At 42.8% G+C, this 23,345-nt stretch overlaps 1 protein-coding gene across 1 annotated transcript; it reads left to right on the top strand.

The window, feature by feature from the left end:
- The first annotated feature begins 41 nt into the window (after nt 1-41).
- srebf2 (sterol regulatory element binding transcription factor 2) lies at nt 42-15,250 on the top strand. The gene is made up of 21 exons (XM_042721289.1): nt 42-282; nt 4,758-4,990; nt 6,154-6,289; nt 6,363-6,508; nt 6,594-6,746; nt 7,834-8,109; nt 8,186-8,300; nt 9,663-9,814; nt 10,497-10,695; nt 10,786-10,967; nt 11,121-11,370; nt 11,450-11,616; nt 11,731-11,902; nt 11,973-12,078; nt 12,227-12,336; nt 12,412-12,544; nt 12,629-12,794; nt 13,604-13,780; nt 13,892-13,988; nt 14,081-14,330; nt 14,548-15,250. Exons 1-21 carry the CDS (start codon nt 201-203, stop codon nt 14,681-14,683), a joined length of 3,438 nt encoding a protein of 1,145 aa, XP_042577223.1. The 5' UTR covers nt 42-200; the 3' UTR covers nt 14,684-15,250.
- Nucleotides 15,251-23,345: the final 8,095 nt, after the last annotated feature.

Here is a 23,345-nt window from a genome sequence, read left to right as displayed (position 1 = left end):
GATTGGTCGACAGCGCCCGATCTTACGACGGCCGTCGCCGAGCGCGAACCAATCAGAGGAGCGAGCGCTGTTTGCGAATGACGTCACTGCAGAAGCGCAAGATGGCCGCGTTCGGTCGGTAAGCGATCGAGAGACACCGGAACCGAGCGAACCGAGTCCGTGATCCCGAGAGGCGAGCAACGCGACGGAGCAACGCGAGGATGGACGCCGCCGAGTTCATGGAGACGATGGACCCGAGCCTGTCCGAGCTGGGCGACGAGTTCACGCTGGGGGACATCGACGGTGAGAGAGGGGGATGATGCTCATAAACAAATAAACAACACCGATGTGTTTCTGATACTGCAGATCACTGAGCGTGTGCTTGAGCAGACCGGTGTTTATTATGTGCTCAATAGAAACAATCCTTATAAACTCATGACACATTGTTATAAATATAAACTCATAGTACATCCAGTAACCAGCTTCAGCTCAGATAGTTTAGTTTAGTGTGTTATAGGTGGAGAAGCATGTGATTCATCACCGGTGTTAATTATCATGAGTGTGTCAGTTTGAGCACCACTGTAATAAATGAAGGAATGTGGCGTAATAACACCGGTGTTGTTATCGTTAGTGTTGTTACTGGTGTCTTTATTGTTGTTATTAGTGCTATTTAGTGGAATTCTTGTTAGCGGTGTTATTAGTGGTCGTTTTATTGGGGTTATTATTGTGTTATTAGTGTCTACTAGTGTTTTAATTTATCTGTTATTGGGGTTATTAGTATTTCAGTAGTGTTATTTGTGCTGTTATTCATGTTATTGTTAGTCTGAGTGTTGTTATTGGTGTTTTTAGTAGTGTTCATAGTGTTGTTATTGGTGTTTGTTATTGTTAGTCTGAGTGTTGTTGTTGTTGTTGTTTTTAGTAGTGTTCATAGTGTTGTTATTGGTGTTTGTTATTGTTAGTCTGACTGTTGTTGTTATTGGTGTTTTTAGGAGTGTTCATAGTGTTGTTATTGGTGTTTGATTGTTAGTCTGAGTGTTGTTGTTGTTGTTTTTGGTGTTTTTAGTAGTGTTCACAGTGTTGTTATTGGTGTTTGATTGTTAGTCTGAGTGTTTTGTTGTTATTGGTGTTTTTAGTAGTGTTCATAGAGTTGTTATTGGTGTTTGTTATTGTTAGTCTGAGTGTTGTTATTGGTGTTTTTAGTAGTGTTCATAGTGTTGTTATTGGTGTGTTGTTATTGTTAGTCCGAGTGTTGTTATTGGTGTTTTTAGTAGTGTTCATAGTGTTGTTATTGGTGTTTGATTGTTAGTCTGAGTGTTGTTGTTATTGGTGTTTTTAGTAGTGTTCGTGGTGTTTGTTATTGTTAGTCTGAGTGTTGTTGTTATTGGTGTTTTTAGTAGTGTTCATAGTGTTGTTATTGGTGTTTGTTATTGTTAGTCTGAGTGTTGTTGTTATTGGTGTTTTTAGTAGTGTTCATAGTGTTGTTATTGGTGTTTGTTATTGTTAATCTGAGTGTTGTTATTAGTGTTTTTAGTAGTGTTCATAGTGTTGTTATTGGTGTTTGATTGTTAGTCTGAGTGTTGTTGTTATTGGTGTTTTTAGTAGTGTTCATAGAGTTGTTATTGGTGTTTGATTGTTAGTCTGAGTGTTGTTGTTGTTGTTATTGGTGTTTTTAGTAGTGTTCATAGTGCTGTTATTGGTGTTTGATTGTTAGTCTGAGTGTTGTTGTTGTTATTGGTGTTTTTAGTAGTGTTCATAGTGTTGTTATTGGTGTTTGATTGTTAGTCTGAGTGTTGTTGTTATTGGTGTTTTTAGTAGTGTTCATAGTGTTGTTATTTGTGTTTGTTATTGTTAGTCTGACTGTTGTTGTTATTGGTGTTTTTAGTAGTGTTCATAGTGTTGTTATTGGTGTTTGATTGTTAGTCTGAGTGTTGTTGTTGTTGTTGTTTTTAGTAGTGTTCATAGTGTTGTTATTGGTGTTTGATTGTTAGTCTGAGAGTTGTTGTTATTGGTGTTTTTAGTAGTGTTCATAGTGCTGTTATTGGTGTTTGATTGTTAGTCTGAGTGTTGTTGTTGTTATTGGTGTTTTTAGTAGTGTTCATAGTGTTGTTATTGGTGTTTGATTGTTAGTCTGAGTGTTGTTGTTATTGGTGTTTTTAGTAGTGTTCATAGTGTTGTTATTGGTGTTTGTTATTGTTAGTCTGACTGTTGTTGTTATTGGTGTTTTTAGTAGTGTTCATAGTGTTGTTATTGGTGTTTGATTGTTAATCTGAGTGTTGTTATTATTGTTTTTAGTAGTGTTCATAGTGTTGTTATTGGTGTTTGTTATTGTTAATCTGAGTGTTGTTATTAGTGTTTTTAGTAGTGTTCATAGTGTTGTTATTGGTGTTTGTTATTGTTAGTCTGAGTGTTGTTGTTATTGGTGTTTTTAGTAGTGTTCATAGTGTTGTTATTGGTGTTTGATTGTTAGTCTGAGTGTTGTTGTGTTATTGATTGGTGTTTTTTAGTAGTGTTCATAGTGTTGTTATTGGTGTTTGATTGTTAGTCTGAGTGTTGTTGTTGTTATTGGTGTTTTTAGTAGTGTTCATAGTGTTGTTATTGGTGTTTGATTGTTAGTCTGAGTGTTGTTGTTATTGGTGTTTTTAGTAGTGTTCATAGTGTTGTTATTGGTGTTTGATTGTTAGTCTGAGTGTTGTTGTTATTGGTGTTTTTAGTAGTGTTCATAGTGTTGTTATTGGTGTTTGTTATTGTTAGTCTGACTGTTGTTGTTATTGGTGTTTTTTAGTAGTGTTCATAGTGTTGTTATTGGTGTTTGATTGTTAGTCTGAGTGTTATATTAATTGTTGTTTTTAGTAGTGTTCATAGTGTTGTTATTGGTGTTTGTTATTGTTAGTCTGAGTGTTGTTGTTATTGGTGTTTTTAGTAGTGTTCATAGTGTTGTTATTGGTGTTTGTTATTGTTAGTCTGAGTGTTGTTGTTGTTGTTGTTATTGGTGTTTTTAGTAGTGTTCATAGTGTTGTTATTGGTGTTTGATTGTTAGTCTGAGTGTTGTTGTTGTTGTTTTTAGTAGTGTTCATAGTGTTGTTATTGGTGTTTGTTATTGTTAGTCTGAGTGTTGTTGTTATTGGTGTTTTTAGTAGTGTTCATAGTGTTGTTATTGGTGTTTGATTGTTAGTCTGAGTGTTGTTGTTATTGGTGTTTTTAGTAGTGTTCATAGTGTTGTTATTGGTGTTTGTTATTGTTAGTCCGAGTGTTGTTGTTATTGGTGTTTTTAGTAGTGTTCATAGTGTTGTCATTGGTGTTTGTTATTGTTAGTCTGACTGTTATTGTTATTGGAGTTTTTAGTAGTGTTCATAGTGTTGTTATTGGTGTTTGTTATTGTTAGTCTGAGTGTTGTTGTTATTGGTGTTTTTAGTAGTGTTCATAGTGTTGTTATTGGTGTTTGATTGTTAGTCTGAGTGCTGTTGTTATTGGTGTTAATAGTATTGTTGTTGTTGTCAGTCGTACAGCAGCTCAAACACACATGCTGATGGTCCGTCAGTCGTCAGATGAAATCTCTATCATTCAGACAAACACAAACCAGAGAGCTGTGATCCTCTGTGAACCATCAGTCAGTGAAGCTGCACTAATCCGCTCTGTGTCTCACAGTGATCCTCTCTGTCAACGCATGAGAGCTACAGACAGACAGTTAGTCTAGTGATGTCCAACACACCATCTCATATAGAATGCAATGATGAGTACGGGATTTTGCATTTGTAATAAAGCGTAATGAAGCATGGTACCCTGGATCAAGGCTCGTTGAGATAATAACCGTAATCAAACACAGTTAGGAAGGTAGCTTCTACGGGTTTCTTTTTGGCATCAAAACTAAAATGATTTGTGTTATAATTTTTTTAAGTGTTTATAAATTAGAGTCATGTAGGATTCTCCTGCTCCACCAGCTCAGGTCCTGCAGGACTGAGAGTCTGCAGCAGTGTGATTCTGGATCTCTAACAGTGAAGAGCACGTTACGTAATGAGCATTAGCAGCTCATCAGTGTGTGTGTGTGTGTGTGTGTCAGATGAATTGTGTGAAACTGATCTTCATTATTCGGTCGTATCTGAATCATGTTTAAGATGTGGTTTCCTGCAGTTCCGTGATGAAATAGGTCACTGACGTGGCATTACTGGTTGGTTTGGTCCGGTGCGAGTGGAGACTGGTTTCATCTGCATGCAGGTGTGACTGTATCAGTAATTATTACTGTAATTACACCATAAACCAGTCAAATCGACACACTGGTGTCTGATACGTGTGTGTGTTATCAGTCTTTATCTCTCAGCTCTGACCTTCATCTCATTATCACAGGTTAAAGGTCAGGGTCAGGACTGTGTTACTTGCTTCCAGACAGCAGTTGACCTTTTTTCTAAGCACCAGCCCCTTTCAAATTTATACAGCGTACTGAAATAATAAACTGGATGTCCGTGAGTGTGATTATCAGTGGTTTGTGATGCTACGTGATAAACTCTGATTGCTGCTGTTTTGAAGGTCAGTGTGTTTGACTGACCCTGACGGATCTGCTCATCAACACACCGCTGGAGTTATTAAAGGGATACTCCATCCCAAAATGAAAATTTTCTAATTAATCACTTACCCCCATGTTGTTCCAAACCCGTAAAAGCTCTGTTTGTTTTCGGAACACAATTTAAGATATTTTGGATGAAAACCGGGAGGCTTGTGACTGTCCCATAGACTGCCAAATAAATAACAGTGTCAATCTGTTTGTGTTTGTGTGTGTCATTCAGAGATGCTGCAGTTCGTCAGTAATCAGGTGGATTTCCCAGATCTCTTTGAGGATCAGATGGGGGGTGGAGCTGTGGCTCCTGTGAAGCCCCTCCGACAGACGGCCCCCAGTGCCATACTGACACCCCCAATCACGCCCATACAGACCAGCAGCCAGACGCAGATGCAGATGCAAACACAGACACAGACACGCACACCACCACTGCTGCAGCCACGACCGCAGCCCATCACACAGGTGAGCCTGACCACACCCTTACACATGACAACACCTCACATTGACACGCTCCTCACTCACTGACCACACCTCCTTACACATGACAACACTTCACATTGACACGCCCCTCACTCTCTGACCACACCTCCTTACACATGACAACACCTCACATTGACACACCTCTCATTCTCTGACCACACTTCCTTACACATGACAACACCTCACATTGAAACGCCCCTCACTCTCTGACCACACCTCCTTACACATGACAACACCTCACAATGAACACACCTCTCATTCTCTGACCACACCTCCTTACACATGACAACACCTCACATTGACACGCCCCTCACTCTCTGACCACACCTCCTTACACATGACAACACCTCACATTGAAACGCCCCTCACTCTCTGACCACACCCCTTACACATGACAACACCTCACATTGACACGCCTCTCATTCTCTGACCACACTTCCTTACACATGACAACACCTCACATTGACACGCCTGTCATTCTCTGAAAACACCTCCTTACACATGACAACACCTCACATTGACACACCTCTCACTCTCTGACCACACCTCCTTACACATGACAACACTTCACATTGACACGTCCCTCATTCTCTGACCACACCTCCTTACACATGACAACACCTCACATTGACACGCCCCTCACTCTCTGACCACACCTCCTTACACATGACAACACCTCACATTGACACACCTCTCATTCTCTGACCACACCTCCTTACACATGACAACACCTCACATTGACACACCTCTCATTCTCTGACCACACCTCCTTACACATGACAACACCTCACATTGACACGCCCCTCACTCTCTGACCACACCTCCTTACACATGACAACACCTCACATTGACACGCCCCTCACTCTCTGACCACACCTCCTTACACATGATAACACTTCACATTGACACGCCCCTCACTCTCTGACCACACCTCCTTACATTCTAAACACAAATCATCACACACAGCCGATCGCACAGGTAAGTCTGACCACACCTCTCACTCTCTGACCACACCCCCTTACATGTGACCACACCCCCTCACATTCTGACCACACCCTATTTTTACGTTTGGATTCTGTGGTTTCGCCTGTGTTTTGATTTGACTCGGTTACTCCTCACGCCATGCTCTGATTGGCCGTCCGCAGGTGCAGACGCAGACGTTCCCCATGCAGACGCTGGCGCAGCCGCAGACGGTGATGATCGCCCCGACCGCCACGCCGACACACCGATTCATCCACAACCAGGTGATCTGCCAGCAGAACCCCGGCGCCGGCTTCCAAGGTGAGACTCGCACACACAACCCCACACCCTCAGAACACACACACTCACTCTCACACAGCGGTGCCTCTCTCAGTCCTCCAGCCGCAGATGCAGAGCATCATGACATCACCGCAGGTCCAGCAGATGACCATCCAGCACCAGCGGCTGCTGACTCCATCCGGTCAGACCATCCAGACGCTGTCCACCACGCCGGTCCACACCGTATCGCAGCAGGTGCCTGTATGTCTCACACACGCTCACTGCAGTCTGTCATTAGTGTGGCGTATGATGTCATGTGTGACGCTGCCCTCTGATTGGCCGACAGGTGCTGCTGCACCAGCCGCAGATCCTGAAGGCGGACTCTCTGGTTCTGACCACGCTCAAACCAGACGGGACGCAGGTGCTGTCGACCGTCCAGAACACGCCAGGCATCACCACGCTCACGGCACCCATCCAGACCACCTCGCTGCAGGTTCCTGTACGTCACACACACTACAGTCGGGATACACTGACAGACGTATCATAGAGCAGTTATGATCATTTTAATTTCTTCTGCTCTGAATTTGCTATGAAATTAGCCTTTGCTGCTTATATGGTGTTAAATAATAATTTAAAAAAATGTATTTAAATAATATTTATTTAAAATATATTAAAAATCAATGTAAATAAATATAACAATATTTATATATAATTATAAATATTTTTAAAAAATAGTATCTTAAAATACCTTTATAAGAACAGAACTTCTTTTTTATTTTATGATAATTTAGTGGAAAATCAGACATACTTATGCAGAGAATATTTTTGTATTTTCATTTAAATATTTTTTTTTTTTTTTTTGGGTGGATACCTCTCTGAGGACAAAAGAACAGCCCGTGTGTCTGTGTGTGTGTATGTAAATATCTATCTATGTGTGTGTGCGTGTAGCCCAACGGTCCATGTGTGTAACGGTGTGTTTTAGTGTGTCTGTGTGTGTGTATGTGTGTGTGCGAAGGGTGCAACGGTTCATTTTACTCGCGGTGTGGTTTGTCTCATGGTTTTGGAGTCACGGTTTCGGTACGGTTCGGTATGTGCTATGTTTAGGGAAACAACTATACTGTCAAATAAAAATAATGAAAATAAGAACAAATAATCTAACTATAAGCAACAGCTCAAATAAATACAATAGAGCAAAATACAAATGAAATAAACAGTGTTTTTCGGGTTTTTTAGGTAGGTCTATCATTAGTTTTTTGGTACAGAAATTGAATAAAGTAATCAAATGTAAAATAACATTGCATATTTGACTGTATAAATTAAAGATTAATCATTGAGTGATTTCCTTGTTGCTGTATGATTAATATGAAGAAAGTGCTGTCACTTTAAGACAATAATGCGATAATGAATGCGATATTGCGTAGCTTGTCAGTGAACAATGGCTCTGTGTGGTAAATGCCATGATCATCGCATTCAATTATTTGCACAGCCCTACCATCTATCTATCCATCCATCCATGCATCTAAATCCCTTCCATGTCAGAATATGGTTCTGTTTATGGTTCTGAATGGCGTGGCTCTCTTTCACAGACGCTGATGAGCAGCAACATTCTGACCACCGTTCCCATGGTGATGGGAGGCGGAGACAAGCTTCCAATCAAGCAGCTCTCCTCAGGCACCGCCCACACAGGAGGCGGGGCCAGGGTGAGCATGGAGCAGGGCGTGGCCGTTACCGCGGGAACGGGAGGAGTTGTGAAGGAGGGCGAGAAACGGACGACACACAACGTCATCGAGAAACGCTACCGATCGTCCATCAACGACAAGATCCTGGAGCTGCGCGACCTCGTGATGGGCAGCGACGCCAAGGTGTGTGCGCCGCACTGCATGCTGGGACGTGTGGGCTCAGGTGACTGTCTGACGGTCTGTTTGATGTGATTGACAGATGCATAAGTCTGGCGTTCTGCGTAAAGCCATCGACTACATCAAATACCTGCAGCAGGTGAACCACAAGCTCCGGCAGGAGAACCTGACGCTCAAGATGGCCAATCACAAGAGCAGTGAGTCACATGACATCCCCGGCTTTGCTGCTTCTCCCCAAATTCAACTTTTGTTTTTTCTTACATTCACTGTTTAATAGTACTTTCAAGAATTGTGTAATTTATTACAATCTTAACAATAATAAGGCCCTATGAAATCTTTTTTTTCCCCAAAAATTCCTTTTTCTGAAAATCTGTTTTTTTTTTTTATTTCCACTTTTATTATAAAGGTAAATTCATTCAATTAAATAAATAAAAAGTTAATAATCACAAGGATTTTCTGGATTCTGTGTTAATGATTTAATACAAATGTATTATTAAAAATGATGGATAACAAATGCATAAAACTGAATTTATATTTTAAAATATAATCAAATCAAATGCTGGACAACAGAGACGTATTAATTAAATTGGATAAAAATCTTGGAATATTCCAAAAACAGAATATTGAAAATTATTCTTTTATATTATAATAAATTTATTTTACTGATATTTGTATTGAAATTTGACTTTGATTAATTGTACATCCCTACTTCTGTTTTGTTAATTTATAAATATTTAATAAATAATGGATAAAATTAATGCATTTACGTTCTCATTTGGCAAGTGTCTTACATTGCATTTTATCTGTTAAATTAAATAAATAATAATTCATAATTTATTAAGTTAGGCCCAATCACAATTCTGTTTTATACCCCTTCACCTTCCCCTTGTCCCTTGAAACAGAGTGTCAGGGGGTAGGGGTGAAAATATCCCTCTTAAGAAGTAACATAGTTTAAATACTGAATCGCTACATTATATTTTCCAGCAACGAGAGGATAAAATCGCTGTTTTTGAAGTTAACTCACTCATTGTAAAGAGAGATGCACAGGCGTGTGTACACACAACTTTCATCTCTCTCTCTCTTCAATTGCCAATATTTGAGAAAGGGTTTAGTGATTTCTAATTATTGGGGGGGACTAGCCCCCTCAGTGTCTTTGGTGGTTACAGCCCTGATCAGACATGAAAATATGTTGTGGCACTATTGTGCAGTCAGTAAAGTTAATGCTTTACGTGACATAATGCTAACATAAACCTTAGCAATTTTTTGCAAACATTTCTTTGAATAATATAATATGACCGTTAATATGAAAACATGATTGAATGTAACAATATAAATGATTACTTTTCAATAGAATCTTTATTAATGCCCATAATGCTTACATTTATGTGTCTTTTTGTTTGCTTGAGCAGCCATGTTGCCGCTGTAGCCGGTTTACGCTGAGATATACTAATCTACATTTTGGATTTATCTCTCAGAAATTTGCTTTATTTGTATCTTTTTTTATTTATTTTGATGGCTGGATTTGACGATTGCATCCTGTGTTTGTGTCTCTCTCATAGAAATGGTGTGTCTCTCTGATGATGGGGATCTGAAGCCAGAGATGGCCTTTATTTCTCCTCCTCCGTCAGATTCAGGTTCCAGCTCTCCCCCTCAGCTCTCGCCCTTCTGCATCGACTCGGAGCCAGGCAGCCCGCTGCTCGAGCACGAGATGGTGAGAGACACAGGCCCTGCCTCCTAGTTAATTTTCAAATCAGAGCACACACTCCACAACCTCAATTTATAATTACATTAGAGCACAGACTCCACCCCCTCACATAACACAAAATCAAACCCCCAGACTCCACCCCCTCAATTCATATTACATTAGAGCGCAGACTCCACCCCCTCACTTCATTTTACATTAGAGCACAGACTCCACCCCCTCACTTCATATTACATTAGAGCACAGACTCCACCCCCTCAATTCATATTTACATTAGAGCACAGACTCCACCCCCTCACTTCATTTTACATTAGAGCGCAGGCTCCACCCCCTCACTTCATATTTACATTAGAGCACAGACTCCACCCCCTCACTTCATATTCAAATCAGAGAATAGACTCCACGCCCTCATTTCATATTTACATTAGAACACAGGCTCCGCCCCCTCACTTCATTTTACATTAGAGCACAGGCTCCGCCCCCTCAAAATCAGAGTACATTAGAGCACAGGCTCCGCCCCCTCACTTCATTTTACATTAGAACACAGGCTCCACCCCCTCAATTCATATTTACATTAGAGCACAGGGTCCACCCCCTCACTTCATATTTAAACCAGAACACAGGCTCCGCCCCTCACTTCATATTCAATCAGAGCGTGGGCGTCAGTCTGATCCGCATGTGTGTGTTTCAGGTGAAGAGCGAGCCGGACTCACCGTCATCAGTGGGAGTGCTGGACCGCTCGCGTCTGCTGCTCTGCACGCTCACCTTCCTCTGTCTGTCGCTCAACCCGCTGCCGTCTCTGCTGGGGTCCGAGGAGAGCGCCGGGCTGACGGCCGTGCATGGATCCTCGCGCTCGCTCTTCTCTCTGCCCGCACAGACGCAGAGCTTCGGTGAGTCACGTGACCCGCTCACACGATTATCCCACGACTGAGCCATCTGCTCTGATGCTAATGTCACGTGTGTGTCCCTCCATCTGTCAGGGGCGTGGCTGTGGTGCGTGTTGCCATGGCTCCTGGTGTGGGTCCTGAGCGGGGTGGGCGTGGTCTGGGGGTGTGTCCGTGTGCTGTACCTGTGGGAGCCGGTCACGCTCCTTCACTCACCCACCTCAGTGCGCTTCTGGAGACACAGGAAAACACGTAAAGAGTTGATGATCATGTGTTGTGTGTGTGTGTCTCAGGGCGATTACACGGCGGCTCACACTCACACACACACACACACTCACACTCACACACACACACACACACACACACACACACACACACACACACACACACGTAAAGAGTTGATGATCATGTGTTGTGTGTGTGTGTCTCAGGGCGATTACACGGCGGCCGCGGTCAGTCTGCACACCTGTCTGTCCGTCTTGTCCAGAGTGCTGCCCTCCTCCACCCTCGACATCATCTGCTCGCTCTCCTGGAACCTGATTCGCTACTGCCTGCGGAAACCCGCCCCCCTGGGACGGCTGGTGCGTCTGATTGGAGGGAGACACAAGGGGGAGGAGTCACAGACCAGCTCACGTGACGCAGCACTGGTGTATCACACACTCAGCCAGCTGCAGCTCACAGGTGTGTGTGTTATAGAGTGCGTGTGTGTATGTTATAGTGTGTGTGTGTGTGTTATAATGTGAGTGTGTGTGTATTTCAGGTAAGCTGGAGCGGCGGCCGCTCTGGGGTGTGTGTGTGTCTCTGAGTGCTGTGAATCTGAGCGAGAGCGCAGAGGGGAAGATACCGGTCGCTCAGCGGATCCAGATCTTTGTGACGGCAGCCATCAGTCTGAGAGCGGCACTCGGGAAACACCTGACCTGTCTGCCCGTGAGCATCACACACACACACACACACACACACACACACACACACACACACACACACACACACACATGTAAACACCACACACACCCCCTCACACTCCTGCTGTCTGTGTGTCAGGGTCACCTGCTGAGCTGTGCCGAGGCTCTGGCCGGTCAGTCAGACTCTAAGCCCCTCCCAGACTGCCTGCGCTGGATCTTCACGCCGCTGGGCCGCCAGTTCTTCCTGAGCTGTGATTGGTCAGTGAGGGCGGAGAGCAGCGAGCAGATCTTCACGTCTCAGAGAGATGAAGGTAAGAGGGATCGATCGATGGCCGTCTGAGCGTCCGGACGCAGGACTAACACGTGTGTGTGTGTCTCTAGCGGATCCCATCGCACAGCTGCACCGCTGCTTCTGTGAGAAGCTCCTGGAGAGAGCCGTGCACACACTGATCGAGCCGCAGAGCAGCAAACGCACAGAGGACACTGGGTAAAACACGAGGTGTAAAAACGCACACACACACACTCACAGAAAACAACTAGCTACAACAGCTGGTGGAATGAAATAAATCTGATCTCTGTCCTTCCAATTACAATTCTTCTATTCTAAAAGTGTGTTCCTGTCATGTCTCCTGCAGGGACTTCACGGGTGTTCTGGAGTTTCTGCAGCTGTTGAACAGCTGTACTGAAGACTCCGCCCCCTCCACCGCCCCTTTCCCTGCGCTGGCCAATCAGAGCTCAATACCAGGTGTGTGTCAGTGCCTCAGTGGTGTGTGTTGATGCGTCCTCACACACTGATGTGTGGTGTCTCTCGTCTCTGCAGTCAGGGACCCCGTGTGCCGCTGGTGGGCGTCGGTGCTGAAGGCCGCTGTTCATTGGCTGCAGGGTGATGATGCGTCGGTGAGGTCACTGCTGGCGGAGGCGGAGCGGATGCCCAGAGCGCTGCACATGCTGGAGTGAGTGTTTACCCGTCTGAGTGTGTGTTCATAGTCACGAATCTCCTGTCTAACTGCATGCGTGTGTGTGTGTGTGTGTGTCAGTCACCCGCTGCCGAAGGCCGTGCTGGCGCTCTGTAAGTCTGTGCAGATGAGTGTGAATCCGCAGAAGGGCGAGGGAGTCGTCAGCTGCCTCAGTCACTGCCAGCGCTCCAGCGCACACCTGCACTTCAGTGTGTGTCAGTCACATAACAACACCTGGCTGACCAAGGTACACACCTGTACAGCACCTACACACTTACATACATACACACACACACACACATACACACACATACACACACTCACTCACTGTACTCACACACACACACACACACACGGACAGTATATACGGTTGCTTATGGCTTAGGTGAAGGTAAACAATTGAGAAATAAAATGGACAGTATATTGGCTCACTGTAGTTTAATATTCCTGAGGCTTTGTGGTTCACCCAGAATCACTTCTGTAGCTTTAACACAGATTTATTAGATTTCATTTATACAGTGAAGCCTATGCAGTGTTTTTTTTACATTTGATTATTCAGTTTCTGTACCTGAATACTGTTAGACTTACCTGAATTTCGTAAAGCATTGTTTATTTAATTTGAATTTTATTTCCTATTATATTTATCTATAGGCCCTTTCACACTGAGATTCCAGATAATACACGGGTAATGTGTCCCGGCAGTTGTTCCTGGATCATTAGATTTTGGTTCATTCACACTGCCAGTGATTTCCCGGAATCTGTGCGTGCGTTCACACACAACCTGTAAAGGTCCCGTAAAGACACGTGACATCAGGGTGTGACGTGTAACGTACGAGTCAAAAACGCTAGGCACGTTAACTTTCACTTAAGCTGGTGAACGATCTCAGCTTCAGCTCGGATAGCGAGGAGCTAACTGATCTCTGCTTCGTTACAGTTTACACATATTTTTTCGTCGTGAACATTGATCTGCCTTCAAAACACCTGGTAAAAGAGTCACATGATAACGAGCGTCATCACACTTTCTCTTTATCCAATCATCTTCTCTGACTCTCTCAGGGGGTGGAGCTTCTGGTGTGTGACCTCCTCCTGACTCTGAGGACCAGCCTATGGCAGCGTGGAGGCGGGTCTAACGGGGAGCCTGGCCCCGCCCCCGGATCCCAGCTGGCTGGATTTCAGAGGGACCTGAGCTCTCTGCGGAAGCTGGGTCAGGCCCACAGACAGGCTCAGCACAAGGTGACCTTTGACCCCGGCCTGCAGCTAACCTCTGCACTTAAGCTCCAGTTGCAATTAACGGTGTGTGTGTGTGTGTGTGTGTGTGTGTGTGTGTGTGTGTGTGATTTTTAGCTGTTCCTGCATGAGACAACGGTCCGGCTGATGGCAGGAGCCAGTCCAACACGCACACACCAGCTGCTGCGACACCGAACACACAACTACAGCACAGGTAAACACACACACACACACACACACACACTCTCTATAGCAGCTGCTGCTTCGTATTGAGTATGTAGGGCTGACGCTGTGATTGCGTTGCAGACAGTGACTGTGCTCCGGGCGAGCGTGAGAGGGCTCATGCTATCCTGCTAGCGTGTCGTCACCTGCCTCTGCCGCTGCTGACGCCGCCGGGTCACCGAGCTCGCCTGCTGGCCGAGGCCAAACGCACGCTGGAGCGAGTGGGAGACCGCAGATCCCTGCAGGACTGCCAGCAGATACTGCTGCGGCTCGGAGGGAACCCACCATCGCTGCCACATAATACACACACACACACACACACACACACACACACATATACACACACATAAATACACACACACACACACTCACAGATACTGCTGCGGCTCAGAGGAGGAACCACCATCGCTGCCACATAATACACACACACATAACACACACACACACACACATATATACACACACAAATACACACACACACTCACAGATACTGCTGCGGCTCGGAGGAGGAACCACCGTCGCTGCCACATAACACACACACACATACACACACACTTACTGAATCTTCTTCAGCTGTATGTTAGTTATGATCATGTTAATATTAGATGTGTACGAGTTCATCCTGAACACTTACTCTCACACACACACACACAGAGACGGTTCATTCAGATCTACTGCAACAGCTAGTAAATAAATGGCTCATGTATCTGTACCTACCTCACACACACACACACACACACACACACACACACACTTATGTTGTACAAAACTGTGTCTTAAAGACCAAAGTCTTGTAGCGCTAGTGAGACACATGAGGGTATTATATAATTATGTCACATGATGACCTCAACGCTTCATCATGTGTAATTACTTCAGATTTAGTTTCTGATGTGTTTGTGTTATTTTGCTTCGGTAGTTTTTTTTTGTCTTTATTCTTTTATTTTTGAATTTATGACAGTGGGACTTTTATTATGAGAGCACATGTTGATAGATGATGATGTAAAGTTACACACATCAGAAATGAGCTTTTAATGCAGAAAAAGCATTGAAGAGTGTGTATTATTTGCCGTTTTTAATAATGTAATCCAAAGTTTCTGGTTGTGTTTTAATATCTAACTGTAATAACTCTCTCTGCAGCTCCGTCACATGCACTCTTTCTGCTCTCACTTTTGCATTCACGTGTTTGTCTGACTTTCTACATTTTCTTTTTTTTTTTTTTTTTGTAATAAAACTGCAGATGCCTTTGAAGAACCATCTTGTGTTTTTATGCAGTTCATTAAATGATGTTTCATTCACAAGGTTCGGGAGGAGCACAATCAGATAATCAATGAATTCTGCACAGGTGGAGCTCATTAGTTAAAGGGTTAGTTCACCCAAAAATGAAAATTACCCCATGTTTTACTCATTCCTCAAGCCATCCTAGATGTATATGACTTTCTTCTTTCAGACAAATCCAATAAGAGTTATATTAAAAAAAATATCCTGGCTCTTCCAAGCTTTATAATTGGAGTGGATGGTAGGCCAAAATTTGAAGTCCAAAAAATGTAACCAATCCATTATAAAAGTCCACACAGCAAAGTCGTCTGGACATCACTTTCTCGCGAACGCGTGTACAACAGTTAGCGGAAGCCAGAGACTAAGGTTTATAATGTTGTAAATATGGATGTTTTTCTTACACAAATGCAGCACATCGCTTTAGAAGGCCTTTATTAACCCCCCGGGCCGTGTGGACTTCTTTTATAATGGATTAGTTCAATTTTTTGGACTTCAAATTTTGAGCTACCGTCCACTCCCATTATAAAGCTTGGAAGAGCCAGGATGTTTTTAAAATAACTCTGACTGTATTCGTCTGAAAGAAGAATGTAATATACACCTAGGATGGCTTGACGGTAATTAAATCATGAGGTAATTTAAATTTTGGGGAGAACTATCCTTTCCATGACAGTTTTCCTGCATTACTCTATATCTATATATATATATATATACAGCCAACTTACCTGTGTCCCATGACAGTTTTCCTGCATTACTCGTCTTCTACTGTGTCTGAAGATGCCATCTTCTCAAGCCACCGGCTCTAAGGCACTTGCCTCACAATCCACCGGAGCAAAAGCACCTCTTTCTAGGCCAAGTGACACCAGCGCGAGATCATCCGCTCACACACCGAGTCATCGAAGACTTCGTTCACCTCCACCATCAAGACAACCAGCGCCATCCTCAGCATCATCTTACACACTAACTCACCCTCAAAAAAGACCAGTAGAGCCTGTAAGAATAAAAGCTCTCGTGTCTCTAGCACTTCGTCCAGGTCCAGCTCCCCGCGAATGAAGAGAAACAGCAGGCCCCAGACTCTGCCCTTCCAGATCCTGTACCGCCTCACTCCTCGGCTCAACCAGATGCCTCCTCATTCAGTCCAGCCCCTGTTTCCCTCCCTTCCAGCTCTGCTCTTCATTCTAGAACTCAGTTCACTTTACTATCTGCAACATCTCTTCCTGCCCCACCGAATGCCTGACCCACTACATCCGGTTTCAAATCCTCGCAGGTGCAGATATCGATCTCTCATCTCTGCTTTCTCTTCTCTCCGTCGCCAAATCCAATTGGCAAAAAGATTGCAGGGATTTCTCCATTATTCTAAAAAACCCTGCTCCTAAATCATCTTGCATCCTCTCATTCTCTGAATTCACTATTGCCTTTAGTCGCTACATGGATGTAACATGCTCAGTTTTTCTCCATAGACTGTGCGAACTTACCGATTATCTGGCGTATATTGGCGTAGAACTTGCATTGTGTTTTTAAGATGTCGTAATATACCACGCGCTCTCTGCATGTCACTACCCCACTCCACTACTACTTGTCCTCAAATTAATCCCACTACTGGATCCAAAAATCTAATTGCTGACTCTCTTTATTGTTTTATGTTTCATAGATTCAGAGCGCTGGTTCCGGAGGCAGACCCATTTCCTACCCCAGTTCCTCACTATTAGCAACTCATCTTCCTATAAATCTTAAATCCGCTCCTCATCGCATCACTTGATTTGATCCTCTAAGGAGTTTCACCTAGAACCATCCAATCTTATCTAACTGCTTGGAGATGCTTTAAAGCTTTCCACCTCTTGTTACAACCCGCCATTTCCTGATTTCTCCCTCCTCTTGATTACATCTTTTGTCTCCTACCTTAACACCTGTAAGAACCTCCAAGCCCAGTCTATCAAAGGTTATCTAAGCGGCATCCAGTTTTTTCACAAATTAATCCACAGCGCCCCCTCTCCCGAAATAAACAATTCTCAAACATCTATTTTGATCAAATGAATTCAGCGCACTCATCCTCCAAGCCCGGACACTAGACAACCGATAACTTTAGACATTCTTTCAAAATGTTTCCATATTTTCCGCACAGGGTACCACTCACTCCATACCACTCGTACACTTGACGCAATGTTCATACTGGCTTTTTTCTCTTCTCCCTCAAAATCTCCTAACTAACAACTTTTTCTCGGAATTAAACCAAAAACCCTCTCGACCCTCTTTTTGTCGATGACTGTAAACAAAATTCATTTTCACATAAAGAAAGCAAACATCTAAAACTCACCCTCGTCAAATCAGGCATACCCATATAAAGATTTTCCAGCCACTCCTTCTGAATCGGGGGCAGCAACCACAGCAGCTCAAAAAGACCTCTCACAGCAGCAGATCCAAGCTCTCGGTCAATGGTCATCGGGACGCCTTCAAGGGCTACATCAGGATTTTCACATAAAGAAAGATCACCCAACCCAAAAAAAAATAAATAAAAAAAATCATACAGCTCTCCCTTCCGGGGCAGCAGAGCCGCAGTGAGAGCCCTCCATCCAACACTCCCTTCGGTTGCAGTAAGAACCCTCCATGTGTCGTTTTGAGCCCCCTCTCCAACAAAACATCGGATAGGGCTCTCCCTTCCGGTGCAGCAGAGCCGCAGTGAGAGCCCTCCATCCAACACATCAAACAATGCCGCGAATTAAGCTGCAAGCGCGACTCTCCCTTCCGGTGCTGCAGAGCTGCAGCTCCCTTCAAACGCAAAGAGAGTCCTTCACTTGGTCTTCCATCGTGCTCCTCATTTGGCGGCAGGTAGGGCTCACGGTCGGACGCGGTGAGATGCAGCTCCCGTCGAGCACCCCACGAGCCCTTCCAGTACCTTCTGCTCGCAAACTCTAACCCATCTCTCTTCATGGCATGCATATTTTTGGGCGGCTACTAACACAATTTTACTCTCCAGCTGCTCTCTCATGCCTATTAGCTTCTTTTGGGGAGTTCTCTGGGTTCGGGCTCTCTCCCGAGCTTGGAGCCCTCCCTCTGGACACCAGATATGCTTACTAATTGCTCAAACCAAATATATGTAGGTGCGAACTTGTGAAACACAATACAATTATAACATATATGCATAAGTTTTCATTCCTTTGGGCTCACAGACTTGAACTGAAGCTCAATAATGATGTCCACCCATCAATCAATATGTCATTTCAAATCATAACTTGTAGACCACGAAAATGCAATTTTCTATTCTGTGTGGATGTGATTCCTATAGCAGCATGATGTGGGCCACATTTATAAGTGATAATAAATTGGATTTGACCTCACAGAAACACCCACACATATACTGTATATAAATTTAATCAGGAATAGGAGGAATGTTTTGGATGTACAGAAGTCAACATTTGAAGTGGTTCACAAAAGTTTGTCAAAGTTGTCCTATCTAATATTGTGTTGGTCATACCATAAAATGATTTATAGCTTGTCTTTGTTGAATAATACAGAACATAAAAGAGTTTTTTTTTTTAATTGCATATTAAATAGCATCCACAATATTGGTAAAAAAAAAGAAAAAACGCAATTAGATTATTTTCCAAAATCATTCAGCCCTAGCAAGGCTCAGATGTGTTTAATTAGGGTTGAATCTAAATGCTGCAGGGCTATGTCCCTCAAGAACTGAGTCTGACACCCCTGTGCAAGCGTACGTAAGATGTTTTTTTATTATAATTATTATTATGTAAAAAAAAAACGATCAGCTTTTTCTGTGATTTGCATTTGTTTACACTGTTTGTTTATTATCACAGACGTGTGATAAGTATGCCATTCAAGTATATCTTAAGTATATGTTAATGCTTTTAGTCTTGTATCTTACTTAAAGGGATAGTTTACCAAAATCAAGAACTTCATAACTAAGTAATCACTAAGTAATCAATCGCTCATCTTCATGTTGTTCCAAACCTGTAAGATTTTCTTTCTTCTCTGGTACATAAAAAGTTATTTTGAGATTTTTCCTAGTATGCAAGACTTTTTTTATGTCTCACAAAGATATGATTTGTGGCTACATTATGATAAGCACATTTCACTGAATTTCACAAAAACTATCAACACCAATAATGTTTATAAAGCATATCACATATCTATCCATTTTTAACAACTACTCTGTCAGTTTAGTTGTGTATCTTTTTTTTTTTTCTTGAATCTATTTTTCCCATTTTTATTTATTTATGTTGACTGAGTATTTTGCTGTTTTCTGATGTCATCACTTGTACCAGACATGTCCACAAGTCTTTTGAGTCTGGAGTCTTTCATCACGAGTCCAAGTCAAGTCTGAGTCATTCCATTAATTGTTGCAAATAAATTCTCATCTTTAAAAATCATATTTACAAGGTTGTATTTTAAAGAAAAAATGTGTTCCAGGGATACTACCTGTAAACATAGTCAATTCAAGATACAAAAATACATAAATACATGTAAAAATTGTATTTGAGGAGGCCCTTTCATATCCAAAATGTTCTGTAACACCATGATGTTACATGTTACAATCTAACTGTAGATTTAATTAATTACAAATTAATCATACATTAGTTTTAGCTGAGCATACACCCCCAAAAGATCATTTAAATTATTATTGTTAGATGATTCAAGCATTGACAGAAAGCATTACAGAAAGTAGCTTTAGAAATAAATATTTTGATTCAACATAACATAAATAATGATAAAAGATGGGTATTGATGGTTTTAAAAAATAATTGAAATAATATAATATATAATATGAAATAATAAAAAATAATTGAAATATAAAATGATTTTATGAACAATTAAATTATGTTAAATGAAAAATCTAACTATGAAAATAAACCTCCAGTAGGTGGCAGTAAGTCACTGTCTTAATGGTTGAGTGAGTCATTCAGTCATTCAATCAACGAATCCTTCAAAGGGATGATTAACGTTCATTCAGAAATGAAGGAAGTGACTCACTGCTTTTGAAACTGCATACTTCCCTACTATATAGTACACAAAAAAGAAGCGAATAAGTATGTTTGAATCCTCATTATTCATAAAAGAGTACACTCTTAATAATAAAAATACTTAAAAGGTTCTTCACAGCGATGCCACAGAAGAACCATTTTGGTTCCACAAAGAACCATTCAGTCAAAGGTTCTTTAAAGAACCATCACTTTCTTACCTTTTTATAATCTGAAGAACCTTCTTTTGTGAAACAATACAAAAAGGCCTTTATTTTTTCAGATATTAATGGTTCTTTATGGAACCATTTAGATCTTCTATGGCCTTTATTTTTAAGATTGTATATGAGAATTACCTGACTGGTGCACTAAATCGCATGAGATTAAGTATGTATACTTAAACTGTGTCTGAATATGCCTACTTACCTACTATATAGTAGGAGAAAAGAGTATGTAAAGAAAGAAGTATATAGGTGAGTAGGCAAGAAATCCCTGGATGTTCTTCTGCTTCAGCCCAGATTCTGAAGTGTCCATCAATAGACACTTTTCTATTGGAAGCAGATACATCATCATCGACCGTGATAGAGAACAGCGACAAGGGTCTTAACAAACGTATTACAAAACAAAACACGGTTTCATGAGTTAAAATCACATTTGTTGAACAACTGTAAACTGAATTTCTGAAGGTGTAAAGATGCTAGACAGTATAGTATATTTGTGATTTTGCTGTAAAACATGTTTTATTACGTATAGCGAAAAGTGGTGCTCCAGTAAGCACACATACCATATACATCTTAAAGATGATTACTAAATGTCTATGTAACAACTGACAGGAAAATGTTCTAAAAGAACTCACTGTTGTCAACACTGCTTTAGATGAATGTAATGTAAACAAACAAATCTACATAGAGTAATTAAACAAAAGTTATCTATTTCATTTGTCCATTAGTACCACTGATAAAATGAGGAACATTTGTGTTGGATAAAAAGCCAGTTAACACATCAACAACTACCTCAACATGTAAATGCAGTATAGAGCTGATAAATCACGTGTGTTTATACGGTCAGAGTGACTGATTAAGAAATGCTGCCATCAAAGGCTCTCAGTGAGTACACTACAGACATCAATAAAACATCTTTTAAATCTTACGTTAAGATTTAATTAGTTAATTTAATACGTTTTAATTATTTTCATTTTAAACAGCTATTACAGCACTTTTCTGATTCTTGATTAATGTACATTTGCTGAAGAACTTTTGTGGTGGAGCAGGACCTGCAAGGAAAGGTGATAGTGGTATTTGTGGGAAAAAAAAATGGAAAACCTGAAACAAAAATATAAAGTATGATCATTTTGTTGCTTCTAATACAGAAATCAAATGACATTCTTCAAGGGCACCTCAGTTGTGGTATTGCCGACCCGAGACTCAAACCCACAACCTTAGGGTTAGGAGTCAAACTCTCTAACCACTAGGCCACGACTTCCCCCGGCTGAACCATGTGTCAGGGATTTTCAACTCCCACCTGGGGGAGAGCTTTGACCGGATCCCGGTGCAGGCTGGAGACATTGAGTCTGAGTGGACCATGTTCTCCGCCTCCATTGTTGACGCAGCCAGCTGTTGCTGTAAGGCCTCCGGTGCCTGTTGTGGTGGCATCCAAGAGGTGGACACTGAAAGTAAGGGATGCTATCAAGCTAAAGAAGGAGTCCTACTAAGCCTGGCTGGCTTGTGGGACTCCCGAGGCAAACTACCTGTACCCACAAGAAAAGCAAACTACCCTAAACCGGAAAGAAATACAAGAGAAAACCCGAGCTCTCGACCACAACCCTTCAATTAATCAATCGGATGATGGAAGGAAAACTTTGAGGATCTCCTCAATCTCACTGACACGCCTTCCATTGAGGAAGCAGAAATGGGGGACTCGGGTTGACTCTCCCATCACTCAAACTGAGGTAGGTTACAAGCTCTGCAGTGGCAAGGCATCTAAGATCCGCCCTGGGTACCTCTGGAAGTGGTGGGGCTGTCTTGGCTGACACGCTCTGTAACATCGCGTGAAGGTCGGGGGCAGTGCCTCTGGACTGGGCAACTGGGGTGGTGGTCCACCTTTTTAAGAAGGGGGACCAGAGGGTGTGTTCCAATTATAGGGGGATCACACGCCTCAGCCTCCCCTCCCCTGGACTCTGGCAGGGCTAATTTGTCACCAGTTCTGTTTGTTATTTTTATGGACAGAATTTCTAGGCGCAGCCTGGGGCCAGAAGGGGTCTGATTCGGAGACCACAAGATTTTATCTCTACTATTTGCAAATGATGTTGCCCTGTTGGCTTCATCGGGCCTGGACCTTCAGCATGCACTGACATGGTTTGCAGTCAAGTGTGATGCGGTGGGAGCAAGTCCGAGGCCATGGTGCTTGACCGGAAAAGGGTGGCTTGCTCTCTCTGGAATGGAGGAGAGTTCTTGCCCCAGGTGGAGGAGTTCAAGTATCTTGGGGTCTTGTTCATGAGTGTGGGAAGGATGGAATGCAAGATTGACAGATTGTTGCAGCGGCAGCAGCAATGCGGTTGATGTACCAGTCTATTGTGGTGAAGAAGATGCTGAGCCAAAAGGGGAAGCTCTCGATTTACCGGTCAATCTACGTTCCTACTCTCACCTATGGTCATGAGCTTTGGGTCATGACCAAAAGGACAAGATCTTGGATACAAGCGGCCAAAATTAGCTTCCTTCACAGGGTGGCAGGAAACACCCTTAGAGATAGGGTGAGGAGTTCTGTCACACTGGAGGAGTTCAGAGTAGAGCCACTGCTCCTCCACATCGAGAGGAGCCAGTTGAGGTGGCTCATACATCTGTTTCGGATGCCTCCTGGATGCCTACCTGGGGAGGTGTTCCAAGCTTGTCCCACCAGGAGGAGGTCCCGGGGAAGACCCAGGACATGCTGGAAGGACTATGTCGGCTTGCCTGGCAATGCCTTGGGATTCCCCTGGAGGAGCTGGAGGAAGTGTCTGGAGAGAGGAAGTGTCTGGGGAGAGGGCAGTCTGGAGATCCTTTCTGAGACTGCTGCCCTCAAGACCCAGCTCCAGATAAGTGTTTGATGATGGATGGAAAAAAAGACAC

Source organism: Cyprinus carpio, chromosome B3 (genome assembly GCF_018340385.1).
Source record: "Cyprinus carpio isolate SPL01 chromosome B3, ASM1834038v1, whole genome shotgun sequence".
In the NCBI taxonomy this organism is placed as follows: Eukaryota; Metazoa; Chordata; class Actinopteri; order Cypriniformes; family Cyprinidae; genus Cyprinus; species Cyprinus carpio.
This window is presented reverse-complemented; position numbering and strand designations above follow the sequence as displayed.